Source organism: Oryzias latipes, chromosome 5 (assembly GCF_053564925.1).
Source record: "Oryzias latipes strain Hd-rR chromosome 5, Olatipes_Hd-rR_3.1".
Classification (NCBI taxonomy): domain Eukaryota; kingdom Metazoa; phylum Chordata; class Actinopteri; order Beloniformes; family Adrianichthyidae; genus Oryzias; species Oryzias latipes.
Genome location: NC_136241.1, coordinates 13907984 through 13929950, shown reverse-complemented (window position 1 = coordinate 13929950; position 21967 = coordinate 13907984). Strand labels below are relative to the sequence as shown.

At 40.1% G+C, this 21967-nt stretch overlaps 3 protein-coding genes across 3 annotated transcripts in view; 2 read left to right on the top strand and 1 right to left on the bottom strand.

The window, feature by feature from the left end:
• The first annotated feature begins 903 nt into the window (after positions 1 to 903).
• Positions 904 to 10251, top strand: tbc1d20 (TBC1 domain family, member 20). The gene is made up of 8 exons (XM_023954913.2): positions 904 to 1370; positions 1532 to 1714; positions 1813 to 1893; positions 5658 to 5844; positions 5962 to 6063; positions 7264 to 7405; positions 8223 to 8401; positions 8527 to 10251. Exons 1-8 carry the CDS (start codon positions 1313 to 1315, stop codon positions 8789 to 8791), a joined length of 1197 nt encoding a protein of 398 aa, XP_023810681.1. The 5' UTR covers positions 904 to 1312; the 3' UTR covers positions 8792 to 10251.
• A 73-nt stretch (positions 10252 to 10324) lies between these two features.
• rbck1 (RanBP-type and C3HC4-type zinc finger containing 1) lies at positions 10325 to 18848 on the bottom strand. Its single transcript, XM_011474924.4, has 12 exons — positions 18610 to 18848; positions 18238 to 18382; positions 18054 to 18150; positions 17046 to 17244; positions 16179 to 16318; positions 15839 to 16012; positions 15432 to 15592; positions 14860 to 14956; positions 13507 to 13686; positions 13312 to 13410; positions 11521 to 11664; positions 10325 to 11396 (listed from the first exon to the last, which is right to left on the bottom strand). The coding sequence occupies exons 1-12, from the start codon at positions 18647 to 18649 to the stop codon at positions 11316 to 11318; spliced, it is 1557 nt and encodes a 518-aa protein (XP_011473226.1). The 5' UTR covers positions 18650 to 18848; the 3' UTR covers positions 10325 to 11315.
• Positions 18849 to 19370: 522 nt separating this feature from the next.
• Positions 19371 to 21967, top strand: part of necab3 (N-terminal EF-hand calcium binding protein 3) — a 44085-nt gene continuing 41488 nt past the window's right edge. Inside the window, exon 1 of the mRNA XM_023954912.2 lies at positions 19371 to 19674. Coding sequence (XP_023810680.1) covers positions 19522 to 19674 — 153 coding nt within the window. The 5' untranslated portion in view covers positions 19371 to 19521. The remainder of the gene's footprint in view (positions 19675 to 21967) is intronic.

Below are 21967 nucleotides of genomic sequence, written 5' to 3'. Positions count from 1 at the left end.
AATTTCATGTCTGCAACTTTATTTGAAACGTGCATTAATATAATGTGCTTGAACAGAGCAATATGTATTCGCTCACTAATTTAGTTGGGTATAAAAGACAGCTGAATCTGCTGTATATTTAATTAAGCTGATAGCTGGATTCACCAAACTCTCTCTGTCATCTCAAGTTTCTTGATTTGTTTTTAAGGGAGTTCTCAAAAATTCTCAAAAAAGTTCTCAAAATTCATTTGTTTACAAGAAAAGAAGAAAACGGCAATGTTTGTTCATATTTTTTCCAGTTAGTTTCTCGAAATAACGACGTCATTACTCGTTTAACAGGCATGTCCTTTCTCGTCTTCCGTAGTTTACCGTGACTGCTGCGTTCAAGTTCTTTTTTTAAATGGAAAGTTGGACAAAACTTTTTTATTATTATTATTCTTTTTATTCATAAATGTTGTTTTCTGAAAGAGAAGTTTTTTTTTGTATTTCAAAAACGATAATGCGCTTTTTAAATCTGTACAAAAATATTTGACAAAAAGCTATAAAACTCTTGAATTGTTTATCTGTTTATCTGGATTAATGCCTTAGTTCGTTTCTTTTCATTTTATTTTAATTATGTTATTTTATTGCTATATTTAGTTGGTATTTTGTAGATATATGTGTTTTGTCTCCTCCTGCTTAGACTTTGTTTTAGCTTTTTATTTGTAAGATGCTTTATGAAAATATACTGTCAAAAAACATTTGAATACTGCCACCAAAAAGCGTTACAGGAACCTGAACTTTTTATATGGAATTTGATAAAGAACATGTGTTCTGTAAAGCTATTCAACAGCCAAAGTAAACGTAGTTAACACTTATTATGGAAGGGCACACTTTTCTACCGGTAATGTTCAGATTTTATTGCTTCCCCCTGAACGTAACATCAGACCAAATGAAAAAAAAAGCGAATTTCCAATTTCCTTGTTTTTCCTGAACCCAACACTAGCAGGAACAGCTAACTTACACGTCTCCATGGTCACTTCCGCCGATGTAAACAGACTTCATTGTTTTTTGCTCTATTTTAACAGTAGGATGTATTACGGGCCCAAGTGATGATGGAGGTATTAATAGCCGCGCCGTATTCAGAACCAGAACCGCGCGGAATTAGCTTAGTAACTAGCTAGCACAATACCAAACTAATTGGGTTTGTTTGAATGAGTGTGCTGCTCTTACGAGTCAGCTAGCTAGCTAAAACCTGGAAGCCACGAAAGCTGACATCGGGGTTATCCAAGTAAAGACATGGAGGTGAATTGTAATTCTTAAAACTTGGACGCAAGAACAAGAAGCAAAGAACATGAAGAAGTCCAAAAGTGGCACCTCGTCACCAGTGAACGGAAAACAATGTAATAGCGGTGAGTCCAATAAATGTGTAGTGAAAAAAGCAGCAGCATCGGGCTTTGGTTGGTGTTGATTCTTGATGGGAGGTGTTTTGCTTTGGTTTTCCGTGTTCCACGTAGCCCAGAAATGGACGTGAGGGGAAAAATAATCATGCTGGCGTTTCTCTTGTGTTCAGGAGACAACAGACGGAAGAGGAAAATGGGAGAAATCGCACAGGCCCTCAGTGTCAGCCCAGTGGATGTAGCCACTCTGAGGAGAATGGCTATTAGTGAAGGAGGGCTGCTCACCGATGAAATCCGCTGTCAGGTCTGGCCCTGGCTGCTCAACGTCCCCCCGCAAGTTCTCGACCAGGAGCCGGGTACGTCATGCCGAATGATGACGTAGCATCGCCCCCACATTTGATGGAGGGTCCTTGTGATTTATATCAATTGAGACCTTTTTTTTTGTTTTTTGCAGACAAGGTAGAGCGGGAAAACAATAAAGACTACAACCAAGTGTTGCTGGATGTCCAGCGCTCACTGCGAAGGTTTCCACCTGGTGAGTTGATCCCACAAATAAAATATGGACCATAATGTTTGTTTGGTTTGATGTTTGTTTGTTTGGAAGATTTTTGATTAGAAAATGTCAGCATGAAATTAATCAAGGGGGGGGGGGGGGGGGGATAACTTCAGTCCCTCTCTCATCATCGTCTAACTCAGGGGTGTCAAACTCATTTTCCCTGAGGGCCACATCATCATAGCGGCTGTCCTCAAAGGGCCAGATATAACGTATACATGTAACTAAATGTAACGAAAAATAAATGTACCTACTCCTTAATGTTAAATAACTCATTGTTTATTTATTATAACTTTTTAAAGTGAGAATTACAGTTGCATATAAATCATATGTTTGCTTGTTACTCTAGCATAAATCCTTTTTAACCCTTGTGCTATCCTATGGGGTCAGGATGACCATTGACGTGTTATCCCTACCATCATGCAATCCATGGACACAAGTGAAGATCACAAATCATTGAAGAAAAATGGTTCAGAGCACTGTCTAGTGGGTCTAGATGACCCAACTCCCAATGTTGAAGTGCCTAGGATAGCACAAGGGTTATATTTGATATGGACAGTGTTTAAGTCCTAATGTATAGTAGCCCAATCCAGTATTTTATAGTCAGATTCCCCCTAGATATGAATGAATACACACCAATTTTTATTTTTTATTTTAAGAAATTAAAAACTTTTATGCTCTCGCGGGCCACATGAAATTACATGGAGGGCCACATTTGGCTCGTGGGCCTTGAGTTTGACACATGTGGTCTAACTCAATATTTATTGAAAAATGAACTGCAACTGATATTTAATGTTTAACCTATTCATGTGGAAACAAACTTTAATTTTGCTTAAACACAGAATCGCAACAACTAAAGCTTAATGTTATAAAACACACGGGAAATTAAATAACAATTCCTTCCCAATTGCTGAGAACTCTCTGTTTACACTCTCTCCTGCTAGCTTACAGCCCCTCGCAACCCCAACCTAACATCAACAGTGCAACAAAAATGGAGAGCAAATTCGGAGCTATCCAGGCGTAGTTCTGAGCCAGACGTCAGCTCAGGCAAGGAAAATAAAGAGCTAGATGGATTGTTTTGTCTACTAGTGGATGCAACAGAGTGGAGAGGAGCGGGGAGCGTATCTTCTGCTCTTTTTCAAATGACTTTTTTTTTTTTGTCTGCTCCTGATCCACAACCATCTGTATAAAGAAATATTCAGAAATGCAGTTTGGAGCAGAGATTTCTTTAAATTTGTCCAACAGAAAAATGCCACATGAACAACTTAAAATCATAAAAAAGCAGTTTTGAACAGAGTGGTTATTTGAACTTTTTTTTTATTCATGAGTCCCCTCTCTTTTATGTTTTTTTTTTTTTTTCTGTGAATTGGAAATACAGTTTTATTGAGTTTGGGATTTGACATTTTCAACTTTAAATTTTTTCAAAGTTTTCAAATATAATTTTTTGTTTCTAATAAAAATAATGAGTTTATGTTCACACTTTTTTTTAAAAGTTTCAGTATTTTGGCCCTCATTTGGCATGAGGGTGTGGTTGTCAAATATGGAGAGGAAGGTGAAAAAAACTCCTCCCCATCATGCTGCTTTCAGGGACTGTAGGTGCTGCGACCGCCACTGAGTCCAGCCACTAACTTATTATCACGCGACTGACATAACAAGTGTTTTATTTCAGTAGAATAGAAAGCTTTTGTGGACAAAGATTTCACCGACAAATCCATTTCTATGTAGAGTTTTCTAGAATGCTAGTCATAAAAGTGTGCAACTAATTCCTTGGAACAGCCTAAAGTAATTGGACCATGAAGAACACACATAGCATTTGCATTTAACATTACCCAGAAAGCCTCATTTAAAGTAACTTGCCACTATTTTATTCTATAGGACAAGTGTATTTGTGTAGCATGGACAACATGTCTGTCTTCCTGTCCACTGTGCACATAGAACACATGCTCCATTATTGTTTACTTTTTAATGTCTAGTGTCGTCATTCTCACACAGGTCGTCTCTTTAAAAGCACTTAACTTGATTCAATAAAAAAAGGTCACATAGACTGGAAAAAAAATGGATAGTTGGACCTTTTTTCTAATAATTATTTAATAATCCTTCTTACCAGGGATGAATTGAATGTCATATTTCAGATCAGAACAGACGTCCTTAAAAGCACCAGCAGGAAATCTAACTGTCAGGTTATCTGCTAACAGTCAATACCTAATAATAGAACTTTCAGACATGCCACCCATTAGAAAGCTTTTAATCTCAATGGGAAATCTTCCATATAGTAGTTAAACAGACACACCCTTTTGGAGACAGGAAGTGGGTGTTTGGAGACAGGAAGTGGGTGCTTTCTCCATACCACATGTTTACTTTAGTGAAAATACAAAGGGGTTAGAATCGTTATGGAATACGGAGGAACTCTTCATTTACTCAACTTGACTAAAGAGTTGTAGAGATTCCTTGAGTTAAATACTTTAGTAGCACTAAAAAAACCTAAATACTGTGGTATTTTACTGTTAAATTGGCTCTTGTTCTCTTTTAGTGCATATATACAACATCTTAAAGAAGAAATCTATTGTCTGCTGTTAATATATATTCTTGAAGTTTTACTAAAATCATTTGTCCAAAAGAATCGGTTTGTAGAGTTTCTACATATTCTGGTACTACTCCATGCATGAGAACAGCAGTAAATCACATGCGGGGACATCACATTTTGGGTTATATTGCCCCAGTAGTTTATTCGGTTTAACGGGGGGTCCTATGACTACATGTGTAGAGGGTTAGCTCAAACATTAGCTCAGGTCTTAAGAGGTTAAAGATGTTTATATAATGGTTTCCAAACAATTTCCAATCCTTTCCAGAACCAGTCACCCCTTTAATAGTAGCAGGGAAGGGCAGCCTTTTTAGATTTATTGCTTGTTTTCCTTCCTAAAAGTGGTAATATTTCTCTAAATTTTCTAAAATGTATCTGTCAATACATTTGACCTCAATGTTTGCTTTGTTTTAATGAACCTCATAGAGTTTTGGATTGGGACCTTAACTGCAATCTTTGGTTCAAATTCTGGCTTGTGACCAGTTTGTCCTGATCGGCTTCACTGAGTGAAACATGGAAGCAGAGACGTAACAATTCAGTTTACAGATTAGGCTAAATTATCTATCGGAACACTTTACTGCGACAATTCACTTTTTTATGAAACATTGTGTTCTGGAGTTCAAAATCAAAATGTTGTAAGTAGAATGGTCGTACCTGGACCTCCAGCTGTATCGACGTAGCCCGCTCAGATTTTCAAAATATTTGCCCCATATTTCATAAATGTGAGACAAAAAACCATCTCTGTGTGTCTTTTTTTTTCTTTTTATGTTCCAGTAGCAGCTACACACACACCACTACCATCTTCAAAAAAATAACCACAAATGTAATCTAAATGCGATCAATAAGCATTTTAATTTTAAAACCAAACAAAACAGATCTCAAATGTGGGAAAAAAAAGGTCAAAACAAAAGACTTAATCCAAATAATGAAACTGTTTCAAACAAAAAGTTTGTTTTTAAAATGAAAATGATTTAGTTTAGTTGGTTGAACATCAACATTTTTAGTTTTTGAACAACTTTTTTAACGGAAGAGCAAGACGGCCTTCTATTGACAGAAAATGTGGTGTGTGCTCCACCTGTGATGCTTTTTGGTCGTCCAACACTGTGGTAAGGGGCATTTAAAAAGAAAAATCTGAAGCTGAGAGGATTTTCTATTTGGTGGACAGGGATGCCAGATGAGCAGAGAGAAGGGTTACAGGAAGAGCTCATAGACATCATCCTCCGAGTTCTGAAACGCAATCCCCAGCTGCACTATTACCAAGGATACCACGACATTGTCGTCACCTTTTTGTTGGTCCTGGGGGAGCGCTTGGCAACCGCGTTAGTGGAGAAGCTCTCCACACATCACCTCAGGTACAGACCGTACATAAAAGACGCAGCCCTTTCAGGTCGTATTTGTAACCAGTGAGTGTGTTTGTCTAAAAACAAAAATCTCCCAGTTGTGTTAGTTTTATCCTGCTTTTCCCTCAGGGATTTCATGGATCCCACGATGGACAACACAAAGCACATCCTAAACTATCTGATGCCCATCATTGAGCGGGTCAACCCGGAGGTGCACGACTTCATGCAACAGTAAGACTACATTAAAGCTCCTTTGTGTCTCTCTTCTGGTTAGAAACAGAAATATTTGGCTGATTCATGTCAATTTATACAAGTTGGCTAATTTACTGAAATGGTCGATTCATTACTTTGGGATTTATAAAGGCTTTATATCATTGTCAGTAAAAGAACTGTTGGAAATGTTAATTTGACCAAATTTGAAATGCAACATTGCTGTTTGGTAGAGAGACTGGCATGTCCATCATAGACAGGTCTTTTCCATTGTCTTGCTTTTATCATATACTGGGGAATAAGTGATAATGCCCGAGGCGGAAGCCTGAACCGTCCAGTGTGAAACGGAGGACGGTTCAGGCTTCTACAAAGTTCATTATGTTAGGGATAGTTCCACGCCAAGGCTTCCGTGTCGTCCGTTCATTTCTGATAATGGATGCTTTGTCGGGCATGATCCCGCTTATACCATGGTCACTCACAAAAGAAATGAATATTTAATCAACTTTTAGTTCTTTATTCTTGCTTTTTTTTTTCTTGTTTAAATGACTTTTTCACAAAAAGCCGACTATTTGATACATGGTGCGGTGCGTTGTCATGGTACAGACCTCGACTGCATCAGCAAAGGAAAGCGATATATACGCCGATCGTCAGGATAAGTTAAACAAAGCATCAGTTCAGAGAGAAAGTTCACCTCTGAACACTTGTTTTTGTCCAGATGATGACGCTAAAGTTTGTCTTAAAGACGCCAGCGCAGTGATATGGAACATTTACGCTATGTGACTGGAACTTCTTTTTTAGGTGTAACTTATCACTTTTTAAATCCACACCCAGCAGCCAATCAGAATCGAGTATTCACCCAGACCATGGTGTTACATAAAATGATGTTAGATAAATATTGTAGTATTTTCATGAAGCCAAATATCAAAATACCGATGACGTCGTTCAATGTTAAACAATTGCAATGTGTTGTTTTTATGATGTTTTTTAAATTGACCTGCTCAAAGTGAATGATATTTTATTTAAGTAAGGATACTTTGTTGTGTAATAGCACACAGATCCTATTATGTCAGCTCAGGTTTTACCTGTGAACAACACGGCTTCAAGCTTCAGACTTTAGAGGCTCATTTCACCTTCAGGGTCTTCGGTTTCAAATCCCTTCATTGTTGAGGAAAAAGTGGAGCAAATGTCAGCATAAGTGTGTGTGCTGCTTTCCATTTCCAGGGCTGAAGTGGGGACGGTCTTTGCTCTCAGCTGGCTGATCACCTGGTTCGGTCATGTGTTGTCAGACTTCCGCCATGTTGTGCGGTTGTATGATTTCTTCTTGGCCTGCCATCCGCTGATGCCCATCTACTTCGCCGCCGTGGTGAGACTCCTGTGTTCAGTGCAACCATTTATTCCAGGGAATATCAACACAGATTGAAGGTTTTAAGTGGTAATTTACATTTTTAGCAGTATTTAAGTTAATACTTACCAAATTTAGCTACAGTTTTTACTTCTCTGTTGATGAACTGTTGTTGCTCTGGTTTTTAATGATGTAAAGGCCGTGTCACACAGCCACTACGTAGAATGTGCACATTTTGCACAAATGATATTTACCGGTAGTTCTATGGTGATTCATGCGTGATATACCTCATTCATTAGTGTTTCTTGCCTTCATCAAATGTCCGTCGAGGGTTTCGGCCAGTAAATTTGACACATTCATGAAATGAAGGGATTGTGTTTAAAAATGCTTTTATTTTTCACATTTTTATGCAATCTTTTTGTTCAACCCATAGAATAAAAGCTGAAAGTCTGCACTTCAATGGCATCTGAGTTGTTTTATTAAAAATTCAGCGTGGTGATGTACAGAAACTAAATTAAAAAGAATGTGTCTCTGTCCAAATATTTATGGTCCTGACTGTACACTAGCTTCATTTCTGTCTTTTGCAGTGCTAGAATCCTTTGATTTCTTTTTTCTACAAATCATGCTGGAAACATAAATGATTTTTTTTTCTGTTCTGGAACAAACTACGATACTCGTACGAGAACTTTGAGCGAGTGCCTGCAGGTTTTTTCTTGTTGACTGAACCTGTTCCATTCTGCCGTACGTTAGCAGAATAGATTGGCGTCTTCACAGCCTTTTTTTTTTTTTTCTTTGAACCCGTTTATGTTTATTTGGGTTGCTGTTTGTGTGGTTGCAGATCGTGTTGTACAGAGAAGAGGAAGTGCTGGAGTGTGAATGCGACATGGCCATGGTTCATCACCTGCTGTCCCAGATTCCTCAGGATCTCCCGTATGAGCTGCTCATCAGCCGAGCAGGAGACCTCTTTGTCCAGTTTCCTCCTTCGGAACTGGCTCGAGAAGTCGCCGTGCATGAAAGGTAGTTAGGAGCGCTTTAACTCCTCCCCCGCACGCTTAGACACACTGCGCTCGCTTCACTGTATATGTCACGTCCACTTTTCTGCCTCGCCTTTAATAACCCTTTCCTGATCTTTTTCTTTAAAGCATGGCATCCTCTACCTTTAAAGACTTTGAACTCGCATCGACTCAGCAGCGACCGGACTCGGTTCTGCGCCGCAGACGCAGGCAAAAGCAGGCGGCTCTGGACAGCTCCGCGGTGAAGCCAGCCGTGGCCGTGGCCCAACCTTCAACGGCGCGGCGGTTCGTCCGACTGGCGGTCATGGGGCTGACGGTGGCTTTAGGGGCAGCGGCTCTTGCCGTGGTCAACTCGGCTTTAGAGTGGGCCCCCAAGCTGGACCTGTTTCCCTGAACCGCCTTTCGCATCCTCCTCCCGCACTGCAACTAATGTGTGTCACATAAAAAACCAAACCCCATCAAGCTGGCACGCCTGCTTTCAAGCAGCTTGTTAACCAGTGAAGCCACAGTGTGCAGAGCCTCTAACTCTGTCTGGAGCACACGCCGCCGGACTCCCGCTCCGCGCTGAGCTGAGCTGGTTAGGCCCCAAGTGCTGGAAGGAAGACTTTACCTTCCTATGAGGAAGAAAACGCTCAAAGGATGAGCTGGCATAGTTATTTTTAAAGTTTATTTATACTTCAGATCAGGATATATGCTTGAGTCGTGCACACGCCTGAAGGGTTCACTACACTTGAAACTGCTGCCAATTCAGAATGTGTGTGTGCGTGCGTGAGTGTGTGTGTGTGTGTGTGTGTGGGTGTGGGTGTGGGTGTGGGTGTGGGTGTGGGTGTGGGTGTGTGTGTGTGTGTGTGTGTGTGTGTGTGTGTGTCTGTGGTAAGAGCCTGTTTGTTATCTGTTTTATACCTGGACTGAGACCAAATGGAGGTTTCTTAGAAACCTTGTTGCTTATTTACCGCTTGTTCATTTTGAAGCATGGAAATGTCAAGAAACGAAACACACAGGCAAACTTTTAGGTTTCATTTCTTCACTCAAAGGTTTTTTTTTTGTTTTTTTTTTTCCCTTTCAAGTGAAATGGTAAATAAGGAAAACTGAGTCTTCTTGTATAATCATAGAAAAATAACATTCTCCGAATTGATGTAAATTACAGATGCAGTTAGAAATGTCCTTTTTGCGCCTAAAAGCCACGTTTAGAATTCATTTTCAAGACAGGAAGTAAACTTATACGAATTTTGTAATGAAGTCTTTGGATAATCATCGTTCAAAATGTGCCTGTGTTGTTCTGATGATCAGCACACGTCACTGCAGTTAATAAAAGCTAAATCCCAGTGAGGCAGGAATAGTGGAAAAAAAATCATTTTATTATGAAATGACTTCAAAGCGACTTAAACGTATGTTTGTCCCAAGGCAAAGGCTTTCCCGCCTCTGCAGAGCATGGGGTAGTTGCAGCTTCACTCATAAATATTAAAAGAAGAACGTTTATTTGAAAAGAAAATGCAAGTGGAAGGATGTCCAGGGTTTGTCAATCTTAACAGTTTCTCCAATTTCCTTTTTTTTTTTGCTCGTAAATCCTCCGTTATGCTTCCGGAACCGAAGTTCTTATAAGTTTACGATAGTCCGAGCAAAAGGGCGCTGCACCCGTTTTCCAGCACTACTGTCAACTGATTTGATTGCACTCGTAATAATCTACAGTTTCGCTGTTCATTTTGCGTTTCTGACAACATAAGTATCACTTAGCGACACGCAGCAGCAGGATTCCTTCCATTTCAATTTGCACTAAATGATTTATCTGCCTTATGTTTGTCCGAAAATGTTAAGTTGTAAAATGGAACACTATTAAACTAAAGTCAAATTGTTGCCTGTTTGTTCCTGCGTGTCTGTTCTGAGTTCACTCACTTCAACAAAAACACCACGGTGGGCACAGGTGTACTTAATTTAAATGGTTGTTACCACACAGCTTTAATTCCATAAAACACACATGTTCAATACATGTAGAACATTTTAACTCAGACATTTAACAGTGAAGACGGCAAAATCAAAACCCCTGAGTTCTTTTCTTGGACATAATTTCTGCAGAGCGGCAGGAGTTCATTAAAAAGAAAATTAGCCTCCTGACTTTATCTTCATTTTCTTTATATTTGTTCTCAATCATGACCAAAAATAAGCTACAAGAACATGTTAAAATTCCCATTTTCATCAGAGTGTGTTGTTGGAAGTACAAAAGTCTACTCACATGGTGCAAAAATACTTAAAATTGCTATTTTCCTCCCTTAAAAAATCCTTTTATAGTAATTCCAAACAATGATTCAAATGTTTGGAGTGTTTTCAAACTATAGATAGAATAGAAGTTGATTCCAACACATTTTTAGTGGAATGAAAATACAATTAAAACATTAAATCTAGAAATACTTTGTGATTTGTCTAGTTAGTAAGATCTTCACCACCTGGTACTTCAAAAGTATTTAGTGCAATCAAAGGAGGTTACTTTGTTCGATAAGTGCATGAGGCCAGTGTAAACGTGGAAGTATTCTTCACTACAGTCTGATCTGCAGACGGGAATACCAAAAATATAGATCTTAATAAAGCCTGGCAAGAATACATTCTTTAAATCTTCAAGATAAGTTTAGCTCACTTTGAAAAACTGCTTTTTTTTGGCTGTTTTCTTAAGAAAACTGCTTCTGTCAGGAATGTGTTTAAGATTTCATTTCCCTGATCAGAGTATAGCTCAGCTCCCTGACGTCTAGCTCACTGAAACTGAAAGGAGCAGCAGGTCTACAGGTCCTAAAAGTACTCATGTTGTAGTAAAATTCCTCTGTATTGCATTTTCTCGTGTTCTTGCGTGTTTATATTTATGGAAAAAAAAGCACTTTTGGTGTCATCTTTCCTCTTCATGAAGCTCACAGATTCACCACACGCTCACCTCAGTGGCAATTTTGGCAATTTGGATGGCACGGCTGATTGTTGACTCGACATCTACAGCCACCGGAGGTGTCGCCGGGTCCCTGTGATAAAACCAATAAAAAGGAAGGTGTTTTCTAAGACTGCACAACACGATCTTTAAAAATATTAATAGACAAGTTACATGTGAAACGTTTAACTACACCAAAACAAAAAATTTGTTTTTACGTTTGGTCCCCATCGAGCTTGTTTGGTGACCCAACAGATTTCCGTCTTGCACATCAAACAGCAGATCCAATCACAACCATCCTTTTTCTGCACAATGATGGCACACCGTGGACAATTCATGGCCTCTCCATTCTGAAGCATGCTCTATAGTGGAAGAGAAGACAGTCGAGGGTAAATGTTGGAATTTTATAAATGAAAAAGAAAAAAAGTCTTTTTGCGATGAAATGCATTGAAAAGTGTCATATTCCAATTGACTGCAAAGTAATTGAGATGGTCAATGTTCAGGGACCAAAAAAGCGTCAACTTGCATGTCTAAAAACCATAATTTCTTAATGATAGGTTAAAAATAGAAAAGAAAAATCCAACAATACTGTACTGTGATATGAATTAGAGGGCCTATATCAAGTTAAATCAAACTTTTGAGCTTTTAAGTGTACTATAATTTTCATTCCTCCCTAAAACAACCCCAAAGTGGTCATTTGATTCGTTTATGGATTTTTGAGTATTCCTCTAAAACCTGCGTCTGAACACCAGCCCCTCCCAGTCCATGGAAACCAGGGGGTTCTCACATTGTGACGTAACACACACACCCCCTTTCTCCACGGAGATAACTGTGAATTGCTAAAAACGTTTCACTTTTTATGCACAATATGCACATCAATCTTTGCAAAATTTTGGATGATGTATGTTTCGTGGACGAAAAGCAGACACCCTGCCGAGGTCAGTTCTAGGTTGACGCCATGAAATGGGCGGCGCCCACAATCAGTGAGAGCCGATGCCTCAGAGATAGTCTTCTCACTTCCAGGTAGGAAAATGAACTATCAAAATAACAATTAATTCATAAAAAAAATTGTTCTTTAGTGTGCCAAAATCATATATATAGATATAGTTTACTCTGAAATCCTTAAGAAAAGCACGATATAGACTATTAAAGATTTCTAGGAATGGCGAAACATTGTACAGTTTGACCCAAAACCTGAACCCAGAATGTGAAGATAACAGTGAGGCAGCTGCATTTGACATTTAAGTCCCCTGATCATGTCTGCACATCAGTTTCATGCAGGATTTCCTCTGTAGAAGAGGAAGTTGACACTTTTGAATCTATTTCTAATCTAGCAACAACCTTCTATCAGCCTATGAGCTGTTTGAGTGGACTAAAGCCAGCAGTAATAAATTCTATTGAATTCAATTTTATTTATATAGCCCTATATTACAACAACAGTCGTGTCAATGAGCTGTGTACCTGTAATTGCATAAAAAACATGAAATCATCAAGAACATGAAGTCAAAGAATTCAATCGGTATTGGCTAAACTAAATAGACAAAAACTGGGCATTCCTGCCCTTAGACCCTCCTTCTCGGTAAGCAAAGACTCCTAAGAGAACAGATTCCAGGGAAAAAGGGAAAAAAAAAAAAAGAGACCTTAGGGATGTCAGCATGAAGGAAGGATCCTGCCCAGGATCGACAGGCAATGTACCAGAGGAATTAGCTTATCTAACTCTACAACTACATATGGCAGTAAAGATGCTTAACTCATTCTAGGATTTTTAAAATAAAGGGGAAGTTTGATATCAGTCTTTACTTGGCCAGATTGCCAGGATCTAAACTGAGCTTTTTCAGAAGAGGTTTAGAAACTGCATATTTAAAAGGCTGTGGCACATAACCTGTTTCTAGAGAGGTATTTATTATAGTTAATATGGATTTATTAATAAGAGGGAAGGTTTTTTAAAAATGCTTAGTGGGGATAGGGTCTATGCAAAAGTGGTGTGTAGACTCTACTAGATGGCCCACCTCCAGCATCTGCTTAGTTTGCTGAGCTGCTTTGTCGTTCTGTGCTCGGATGCGCAGGTCATCTTGGTAGTCCTTACAGTTCATGTCTTTGTGGATGGCCTGAAATAAAACAACACAAATCCCCAGTTACTATCATTTGGGCGTTACTTCATAGGCCACAACAGTTGCTTTAGTTGACGTTTGACCAAAGGCTACCCGGCAGAGAAGGCAGTTGACTTCCAAGCAGAGGTCGCAGTGAAACTCGTTGACTTCATCTTCGTAGATGCACCATCCTCTGCAGTTAGGGGTCTGGCAGTGAAAGCTGTGCTCCGATCGACTCTCTGCAATACTTAGACGCAACTCCAAAAAGCGCTGGTGCTCCTCTTCGGTGAGCAGCTGCAATCAAAAGCATACCAGAAATATATATATATATTAAAAAAAATCTTTCCGGAATAAAAGAGAGCCTTTTCCATTTTTATTTTTTTGGGGGGGCTGTAACAATTCATTTTAACGATTTGATTCATATCATTTGTGGTCGGCGATATGATTCCAAAAATTCAAATCATAATCGTTTTATTTCATTTTGAAACTGTTTTATAGTAATAAAGGTCAACTGGATTAACGACTTGATTAGACGTGTGTTAACACGCTACTGAAACACACCCGCTACATGCGTTTTTTGCATGTTTGCACAATGAAAACTGGTCGTACATGAATATACATGAAAAAGTGAGAAACGTTGTGGTCTTTACGTGAAATTTTTACAGATGTGTCACAAATGCACCACGTTAAAACCACATAAGGAGTACGAATAAACCACGCAAACAACACATAAAACCTGCACGAAATTTTATTTCTTCACTTTGACATTAGAGCAGTGGGCAGAAATCACATCGCGTCAGCACCTGCCGCGCAATGCTTTGGTTTAATTAGACGGCGCCGGACAACACCCAGCGAGAGACCTGAGCCCAGATGAGTCAAACAGGGGGAACGGGAGACCCCCACTCGGTGTGGAGGGGTTTACACACCCACCGGTTTATATATCCATCACAAAATAAACCCATCATGCATGAACCATGCATGATTATTGCACTTTTTATATCCAATTCATTCGTGATTTGTGCATCAATTATGTAATTTGAACGTGATATGTGCGCCATATATGCAATATAAAAGTTATACATCGTTGGTACAAACGTGAAAGGTTTGCTAGACATATGTGGAATGGTTGTGGAAAGCAACAATCACAGACAATTGGGAAAGATTTATGTAATAATTGCATATAAACTGCGTAATTCTCAACCGTCCAAGAATTTTGAACCGCTCAAAACTGAATTCACGTAAAGACCCGTCGGTCGAAACCTTCGACGGTCATCTGCGCAAATCGCCGAACGCAAGAAACACTTATTAATCACATATACCACACATATATCACAAAAGACAGAAATTTCATACACAAATTGTACATTGTGGCTGTGTGACCAATCCTTTAATAATGTAGTTTCACAATACAAAATGTTTTCACTTTTTCCTTAAATATATTTCCTGCTGTCTCAAAACATCACTGACCTCTTTGATCTCTCTGTCCAGTAGTTTGCTTTCACAGTCGTCTGGACACGACACTTCAGCATTGTTGCTGTTTCTTATTGTGCCTATTAAACACTCCCTAAAAAGAAGGCAAATATACTATATAAACACTGCAAGACATAAAGAATACACATCTTTTGCTGTCCTTTTTTGTACACAACTTCAAGAAAAAATAACTTTTACATTTCGAATAGCAGTACTTAAAGTACTTTATTAAAAGTTGTGACAATTGCATCTTTGGCTGGAATACTAAATCAATACTCTTCTTCTTTCTCTTTCGGCTTTTCCCATCAGGGGTCGCCACAGCGAAACAACCTCTCTGTCGAGGATGAGTCGCATGGTTAACTTGGCATGGTTTACGCCGGATGCCCTTCCTGACGCAACCCTCTCAATTTATCCGGGCTTGGGACCGGCACAGAAGCAGAGAAGGAAATTGGGAGCAGCCCGGATTCGAACCCAAACCAGCACGAGCTAAACTGGCTGGAATAATAAATCAATACTAAATCAATAAATAAGATCTGCACAGAAACTAGGCTTCACTTTCGAGTTCTAACCTGCAGAAAGTGTGCAGACACTCTCTGAGCACGACGCCCTCTCCTGGTTGCAGAGCGTTGAAGCAAATGGGACAATCTGCCACCGTAGCGTTGACGATAAGGTTCTGCTCATCTGTGGCCAACAAGTTCAAATAGTTTTGCTGCCGTTCTTCTTGTTGAGCCTTCATCACAAACCAGGACAGGTCCATGCACAACACAGAGATTCAAATAAAGAATCAGATGAACAAAACGATTAAAGAATAGAACAAAAGAAGAGTTGTAATTGAGGCGATGTGCTGTAACACTTCTATCTAGACACAATTGATGATTCACACGATATATTTAAGGCTGAAAAGGACCAAAAAACAAAATCCACATTTAAAAATCTTGTGTTCTTGAGTTCTGCAGCTAGGTTTTGCAGCATTTACCTCTTGGTACTGCAGAAGTGCCAGGTCTTCTAGTTGAAGTCGCTCAACTTCTTCTTGGTCTGGCTGGTAGAGGTCAGGCACCAGGTAATCGTCTGGCCTCTCGTCACCACACATCTCACAGCCGGGGCGGGTCGGCTTGTTCACGTAAGTGCACGTCTTACAAGACCAGCCCAGCTGCTCTCAACATTCACAAACATGCATGGTAGGTTACGTCACAACTGTGAGGCAATGACACGCATCTGACAGCTTTGAGGAGCGGTGAATGATTCACACGTCATTACTTGGAAGAGATACAACTTAATGTCAGGAATTCAATGGGGAAATGAGGCTCTGGACTGACCTGAGGTTTTGGAGGATTGGCTGGTTTAGCAGTTTTGTAGGTTTTAGGAGGAACAGAGGGGGGAAGAACTTTTTTCTCTGTGGCATTTCCACCAAATCCTCTGGAACAAAGCTCCATGGATGGGATTGATTCAACAATGCCTACAAGTAATCAACATTTGGTGATCTGTACAGATACTGTTCCACTAGTTCAACCATAGCAGGCATTGGTTGTATATGAGAACTGGACTGAGTGACTCGTCCTCCCTGGCGTTCCAAACAGAAAGTATCTGCTGGCTCCAAGAAGTCAAAATCCCATATACTTCTATTGTGAAATAAATAGCTATTACGCAGTTTTTCTACTTGTCAGAGTAACAATTCTTGCTCTGATAGCTTTTTTTGACATGTTCTTGATAATCCTAATTTTTTCATATTATTTTCTGTTATTTCAGATATCAGATGCCTCAATAGAAATAGGTGGTCTCTTGCTAAAGTATTGAAATGTTTGATTGACAGATTCTCCCATTCCCAGTTTCAAGTAGTAGAGACAAGCTCTCTCCTGATTGGCGAGACAGGCTGCCATACAAACGAAGACTCAGACCGACTTGGATAAATCACTGCTTACTGTGGATTTCTGGCTCCAACATGGCGGCGCCCCTACTGCAAAAGAAAAAGTTGACTGAATTGACCTCATTACATTGGAAATGGAAGTACGGCATTTTCTATGGGTGACGTCACACTCACTAAGTCCAGTTCTCTCATACAGTCGATGATAGCAGGTCACATATGTTTGTTGCTGAATTTAGGTTACGATTTTTAGAAACATTCACTCATTTTGCAACCTGGCAAATGTTAAACGCTACTGAAATGTGTGTGTAGTGGCATTAACTCTCTAGCAGCTGTTGCTCCTGGTCCAGGTTGTACTGATGGCGAGTCAGACGAGCCGAACTGGCAGAGCGGATGAAGAGAAAAGCTTGATCCCCGTTGCTGCGGATGCCGTGGCTGTACAGCGTGTCCCGGTCTTGGGCTAGCCGCTTGCCAATCACCCAACGCTGGAGTAAAGGGTGGAAGCCAAAATCCCGGTTGATCTATGATACAAGTACAGACACACACAAAATAAGAACATCAGGCTTAAATGTGTTTATATTCTGGATCAGAAGGCCTTGAAACCCAACTTGACTCATTATGACATAGGGTGTTACAATCAGAACTGAGAAAAGCAGGTTAATAAACAGAGAAAAAAAGTAAAGACCCACTCCCATCATCTTTTGACCTATTTTCAAAGTGTCCCCAGTGGTCTTTTAATTATGATTATGCTATTTATAGACAAAATCAAAAAGCTGTTGTTTTCTATGACATAGTTTCTGCAGAGCGGCACAAGTTCATTAGAAATTCCCCTCGCAGGACTGTTTAGTCTACCCCTATTCCCGTCATCCCTTTGTTTACACTCTCCCTTGCTAGCTTACAGCCCCTCACACCCCCAACCTAACATTACAAAAATGGCGAGCAACATTAAAGCTAAAGAGTTTTGAGCCAGATGTCAGCTCAGACGAGAGAAACAAAGACGTACAGGGATCTGGTCGTTTGCAGGTGGGCGCATCGAAATGCGCCACAAATACAATCTTTTTCAAACTTTTTGCATCCTCTACTGATTCACCACGAATTGCAAAAAAGAAATACTCAGAAATAATATTTTAAGCTTAATTTTCTTAAAAAATGTGCCAAGAACATGGTGAAAATCACCAATAACACTACTTTCATCAGAGTTTGTCTTTGAGTCTGGGTTACGTCCCCCACCCTGAGTGATGGAGACACACCACACTGGGATCAAACTGTTCTATTGCCCCTGGTTGGGGCAATAAGGAGAAAACACCACTTGCATACAAGTGATCAGCACCTTGTCCTTCAGCTGAGCTATCGTCATGGCAGAGGAGACCTCCAGGGTCACCGGGATGGAGCTCTCTGACTGAGCATCCTCCACTCCAACCCTCAACCTACACAACAGAAAAAGGTCAAAGGTCAAATTCCAATCAATCAACAATTAGGAAACCCAAGGATCAGGATCCCAGGATGGTGGATACCTGATGCGGTCCTGTGGATAAGCCTGGCTGCTGATGCTGACCGACACCGGGACAGACAGCTGGGCCAGCTTCCGGCTCAGCCGCACCGCTTCCTCGGAGTCCCCGCAGCTGAGGGCTTCGCTCAGGGAGGAGGCGAGCTCCTCCGCTGCAGGGACACACACGCACGCTCATGACTCCCCCGCACACACACACACGCACACGAATCCCGCATTTCCTGCTGGATCGTCTGATCGCCTCTTAATTTAGAAGCCGAGCAAAGGTCAAACCAAAATCTGACACCCCCGTCAGAGTGGAACAAACCAACAGCTGACAGTCCTTCACAAACACATTTGATGCTCCAAACTAAATCGAAACATTGGATTTGGAGCTCACCCTTCTTCAGGTCGCCTTTGCGTGTAGCTCTAGACGCCATAACTACACCTGAACCAAAGGTAGAATGGCGTGGACTTGATGATCGCGTAGCTGCGGGTCACTCCACGCACGACAGGCCAAAAATTCCAAAGAAACTTTTGCTTCAACAAATCCTCCTAATGAACCGACCTCACCATTCTGACTGACTGCCCCCCTCCCTCCAAAACGAAGCCTCCTCAGCTGACGGTCAACAGAAAGTGAAACCACTGAAGCCCAGGAAGAGATTTTTTTAAAAGCATATGATTGTTTTTTTTTTTTTTTATTCTTTTTAACTCCACCTCCTATTCTAACACGATCAAACCTTTCAGATGTTTATTAAAATCGTAAATAGTTCAAATTAACCGAATAAAAACAAATAAATAGAAGCGCTATTTGGCAAACTTTGTCTGCCAGTAAATAAAAAGAATGTGACAATTGCGCTCAGTGGTCAAAAGGTGGCAGTGTTTCGCAAAAAATTGGGCAAATTAGATTTACATGCTTAAAAATAACCAGGTTTTCATGACATTCTTTATGAAATTCAAAATGTTTTACAATTTTATTTATTTTAAGTAGTATTACAAGCTTTTTGTAAACTATTAGATAAATGAAAAATAATAGGGGGGGGGGGGGGGGGGGGGGTTCAAAGTAAACTTCAAGATGCTCTTCATCTTGATGTAGGAAGATGCTGCAGAAAAATGGACCAATCAGAGGAGCTCCAGCAGGAGGAGCTGCAGACTTTGTTCAGCAGCTCCGCACAAAGTTGCAGAGCATCCCCGAGTCTCCGCCGACCCTCCCGCCTGCGTCCTTCTTTACTTGGCAGCTCTCTCCTCCTGCAGCATCGTCACCTTCAGCCCTGCGATTCTCCTGCACTTTGGAGCCTCTGCACCGACAAAGATGCTGGCTTGTACGGAGATAATCACCATGTGTCTCCAGTCAGCCAAACAGAAGCATCTTCTGGCTCAGCAACTGCAGCCTCAGCACCAGCAGCAGCAGCAGCAGCAGCAGCCGTCTCACAGCGCCGGACACGGGCTTGCTATTCTTCATGATGTAAGTGGATTTGCTTCCTAATGATCGACAAAAAAAGTGGAATTGTTGCAGATTCACGATGAATGCTGTTAACTAAAACAGATAACAGTGCTTGTCATGAAGGTCCCTCAATTCTTATTAACTTTAGTGTTTAAACTTTCAATCAGGTATGCAAAAAAAAAAAACAACCTTTATTTGACATTGCCTTTGTGTGATTGTGATCATTGCAGAAAGGACAAATATTTGCATGGTGCATCTGAATGAAAAAAAAAGCTCCTAGTCTGACAAGTGATGCTGGGGGTTCTTCTCTTACTCTTTCCTGTAAACACTTCTGATCTCTCAAAAGATTTTCAAATAGTCTCAATTAATCACAATAAATTCTTATTTTTCTTTTAAAAAATCTGTGTATACACAAGAAAAATAAAAAAATGCATTCAGACTAATGCTTTTCCTCTTTAATAGTGTTTTTGTCTCAGTGTCTTATGCCCGCACACACACACACCTGCCCCAAACCGTGCTAAACAAATGGCACCCGTTGCTAGATTAACTTGCAATGCTGCCATAGAAACCATCCATCTTGTTGAAGGTTAGCAGACCAGTGATGTTTCCAGAACTGAGCTGGCTGCACCTGACAGCTTTTGTCTATCGTCCATCAAGGATGCAAGGCACATAGACTGTAGTCCATGCAGGCAAGGGTGTTTTCCTATAGAATGTCAGGCCTTGAAAAGGATACACAGTTCAGCATCAATTTGATACACTTATCAGAAATGTTTCGATGGAGGACAAGGAAATTAGGAAGCTCGGTGTGCTTGATGAGTCGCTGCTCAAAACAATGTATCTGAAAAAATTTACAATCATGTTATTTTGGACGATGAGTCCTTTTTTTCTGAGAGACCTGTGCACTTTCATTCATTTGTTTATTTCTTTACTCATCCGTCCTCCCAATTATTTGTTTGTTTTTACAAATTTTAACTGAAAAACTGACTATAGCTGGAAAATTTGCAAAGAACTGGAGAAGGATATTTGCACAATTAATAAAGATTAAATATGAGTCCTTGTAATCGAATCATTGAGCCATGCCTCAAAAACATACATTTTCTGGCCATAGGTGCTGCAGATTCTTTAAATTGTTGGCTGTTTTCAATTTTTTGATTGATTATTTTGACCATTCTAAAGGATTGTTTTTAGGATTATCAAGGACATTACTCCTTTTTTTTTAAATTAAATGCAACATATTTTGTCTCTCACCGATGTTGCCCTCTTTCTGATACTCATTGTTTTCCGAAAGACAAACAAAAAGAGGAAACAACAGCTATTTACAATCAATAATTGAGGAATTTTCAGAAATCCCATTAAAATGCTTTTCTATTCTAAAAATAAATAAATAAATGAACCTGCAACGCTATGTGTCAGCAGAGCTTGTGGGAATCTGTCTTCATACCTGCCTCCGTGACATCAGACCACCAGCACTATGGGAAGCAGCTTTGACCTTTTCTGGGCCTGCTGTAAATGATGCATTATGGACTCCTAACACAGGAGAGTCCAAAGACAAACAGCAGCCAAGTTGCTCTCCCATTGCAGGAGTTGCAGGACAAACTGAAAAAATGTTCCTCTGTCACGTTGTTCTTATAAACAATAAAACCCCACATCTGCTTCAGTTTCACTTTCTTCTCCAGACAGGGATGCATAAATATAGAGGGAGGAAAGTGTTATGTAGAGGATTGAAACGACCTGTCCCTTGTTAAAAGTCGGCAGGAAATGCAGAAGCACAGACCTTCAGCTTGTTGACCTGCAGAGGGTGAAAGTGAGGCACAGATTGTGGAGTTAATAATAACCGTGAAGTGAGCTACGGCAAGAAGGTCAGTGGTGACGGCTGCCAAACAATGAAAACAAATGACAACAATCAATAGAAGAGAAACTTTCAGCCCAAAATGTTGTTAAACGTAGTTAAAAATGTTGGGTTTTGGCAAATTTTAAGTTTAATGCTAATTATCAAGTTTGTTGCCACTTTGCTAGCTAAAATCCCCTAAGGCTTGGATGTTTCCTTTTTTTGTGTGTGTTTGTAGTTTAGCTTCTTTGTGTGATAATAGTTAAAGTCCCACTCCAATCATCTTTTCATCTATTTTCAAAGTGTTTCCAGTGGTCTTTTAGTTATGATTATGTGGTTTTTAGCCAATATCAAAAACCTGTGTCGTTTTCTAGGACACACAGTAGTTTCTGTAGACCAACAGCAGTTCACCAGAAATTCCCCCTCTGACTAGTGGACGGGACTGCAACCCCCCCCCCTATCACCCATAATTTCACTATCTGTTTT

Bases quoted from the DNA above. Each gene is read 5' to 3' on its own strand.
- tbc1d20 (XM_023954913.2), top strand. From the start codon at position 1,313: ATGAAGAAGTCCAAAAGTGGCACCTCGTCACCAGTGAACGGAAAACAA. The intron at 1,715-1,812 runs GTACGTCATGCC...TGTTTTTTGCAG, and splicing joins AGTTCTCGACCAGGAGCCGG to ACAAGGTAGAGCGGGAAAAC. The intron at 1,894-5,657 runs GTGAGTTGATCC...TTTGGTGGACAG, and splicing joins ACTGCGAAGGTTTCCACCTG to GGATGCCAGATGAGCAGAGA.
- rbck1 (XM_011474924.4), bottom strand. From the start codon at position 18,649: ATGGCGTCTAGAGCTACACGCAAAGGCGACCTGAAGAAGG. The intron at 16,013-16,178 runs GTCAGTCCAGAG...TGTTGAGAGCAG, and splicing joins CCAATCCTCCAAAACCTCAG to CTGGGCTGGTCTTGTAAGAC. The intron at 13,411-13,506 runs GTAGCCTTTGGT...GTTTTATTTCAG, and splicing joins TCAACTGCCTTCTCTGCCGG to GCCATCCACAAAGACATGAA.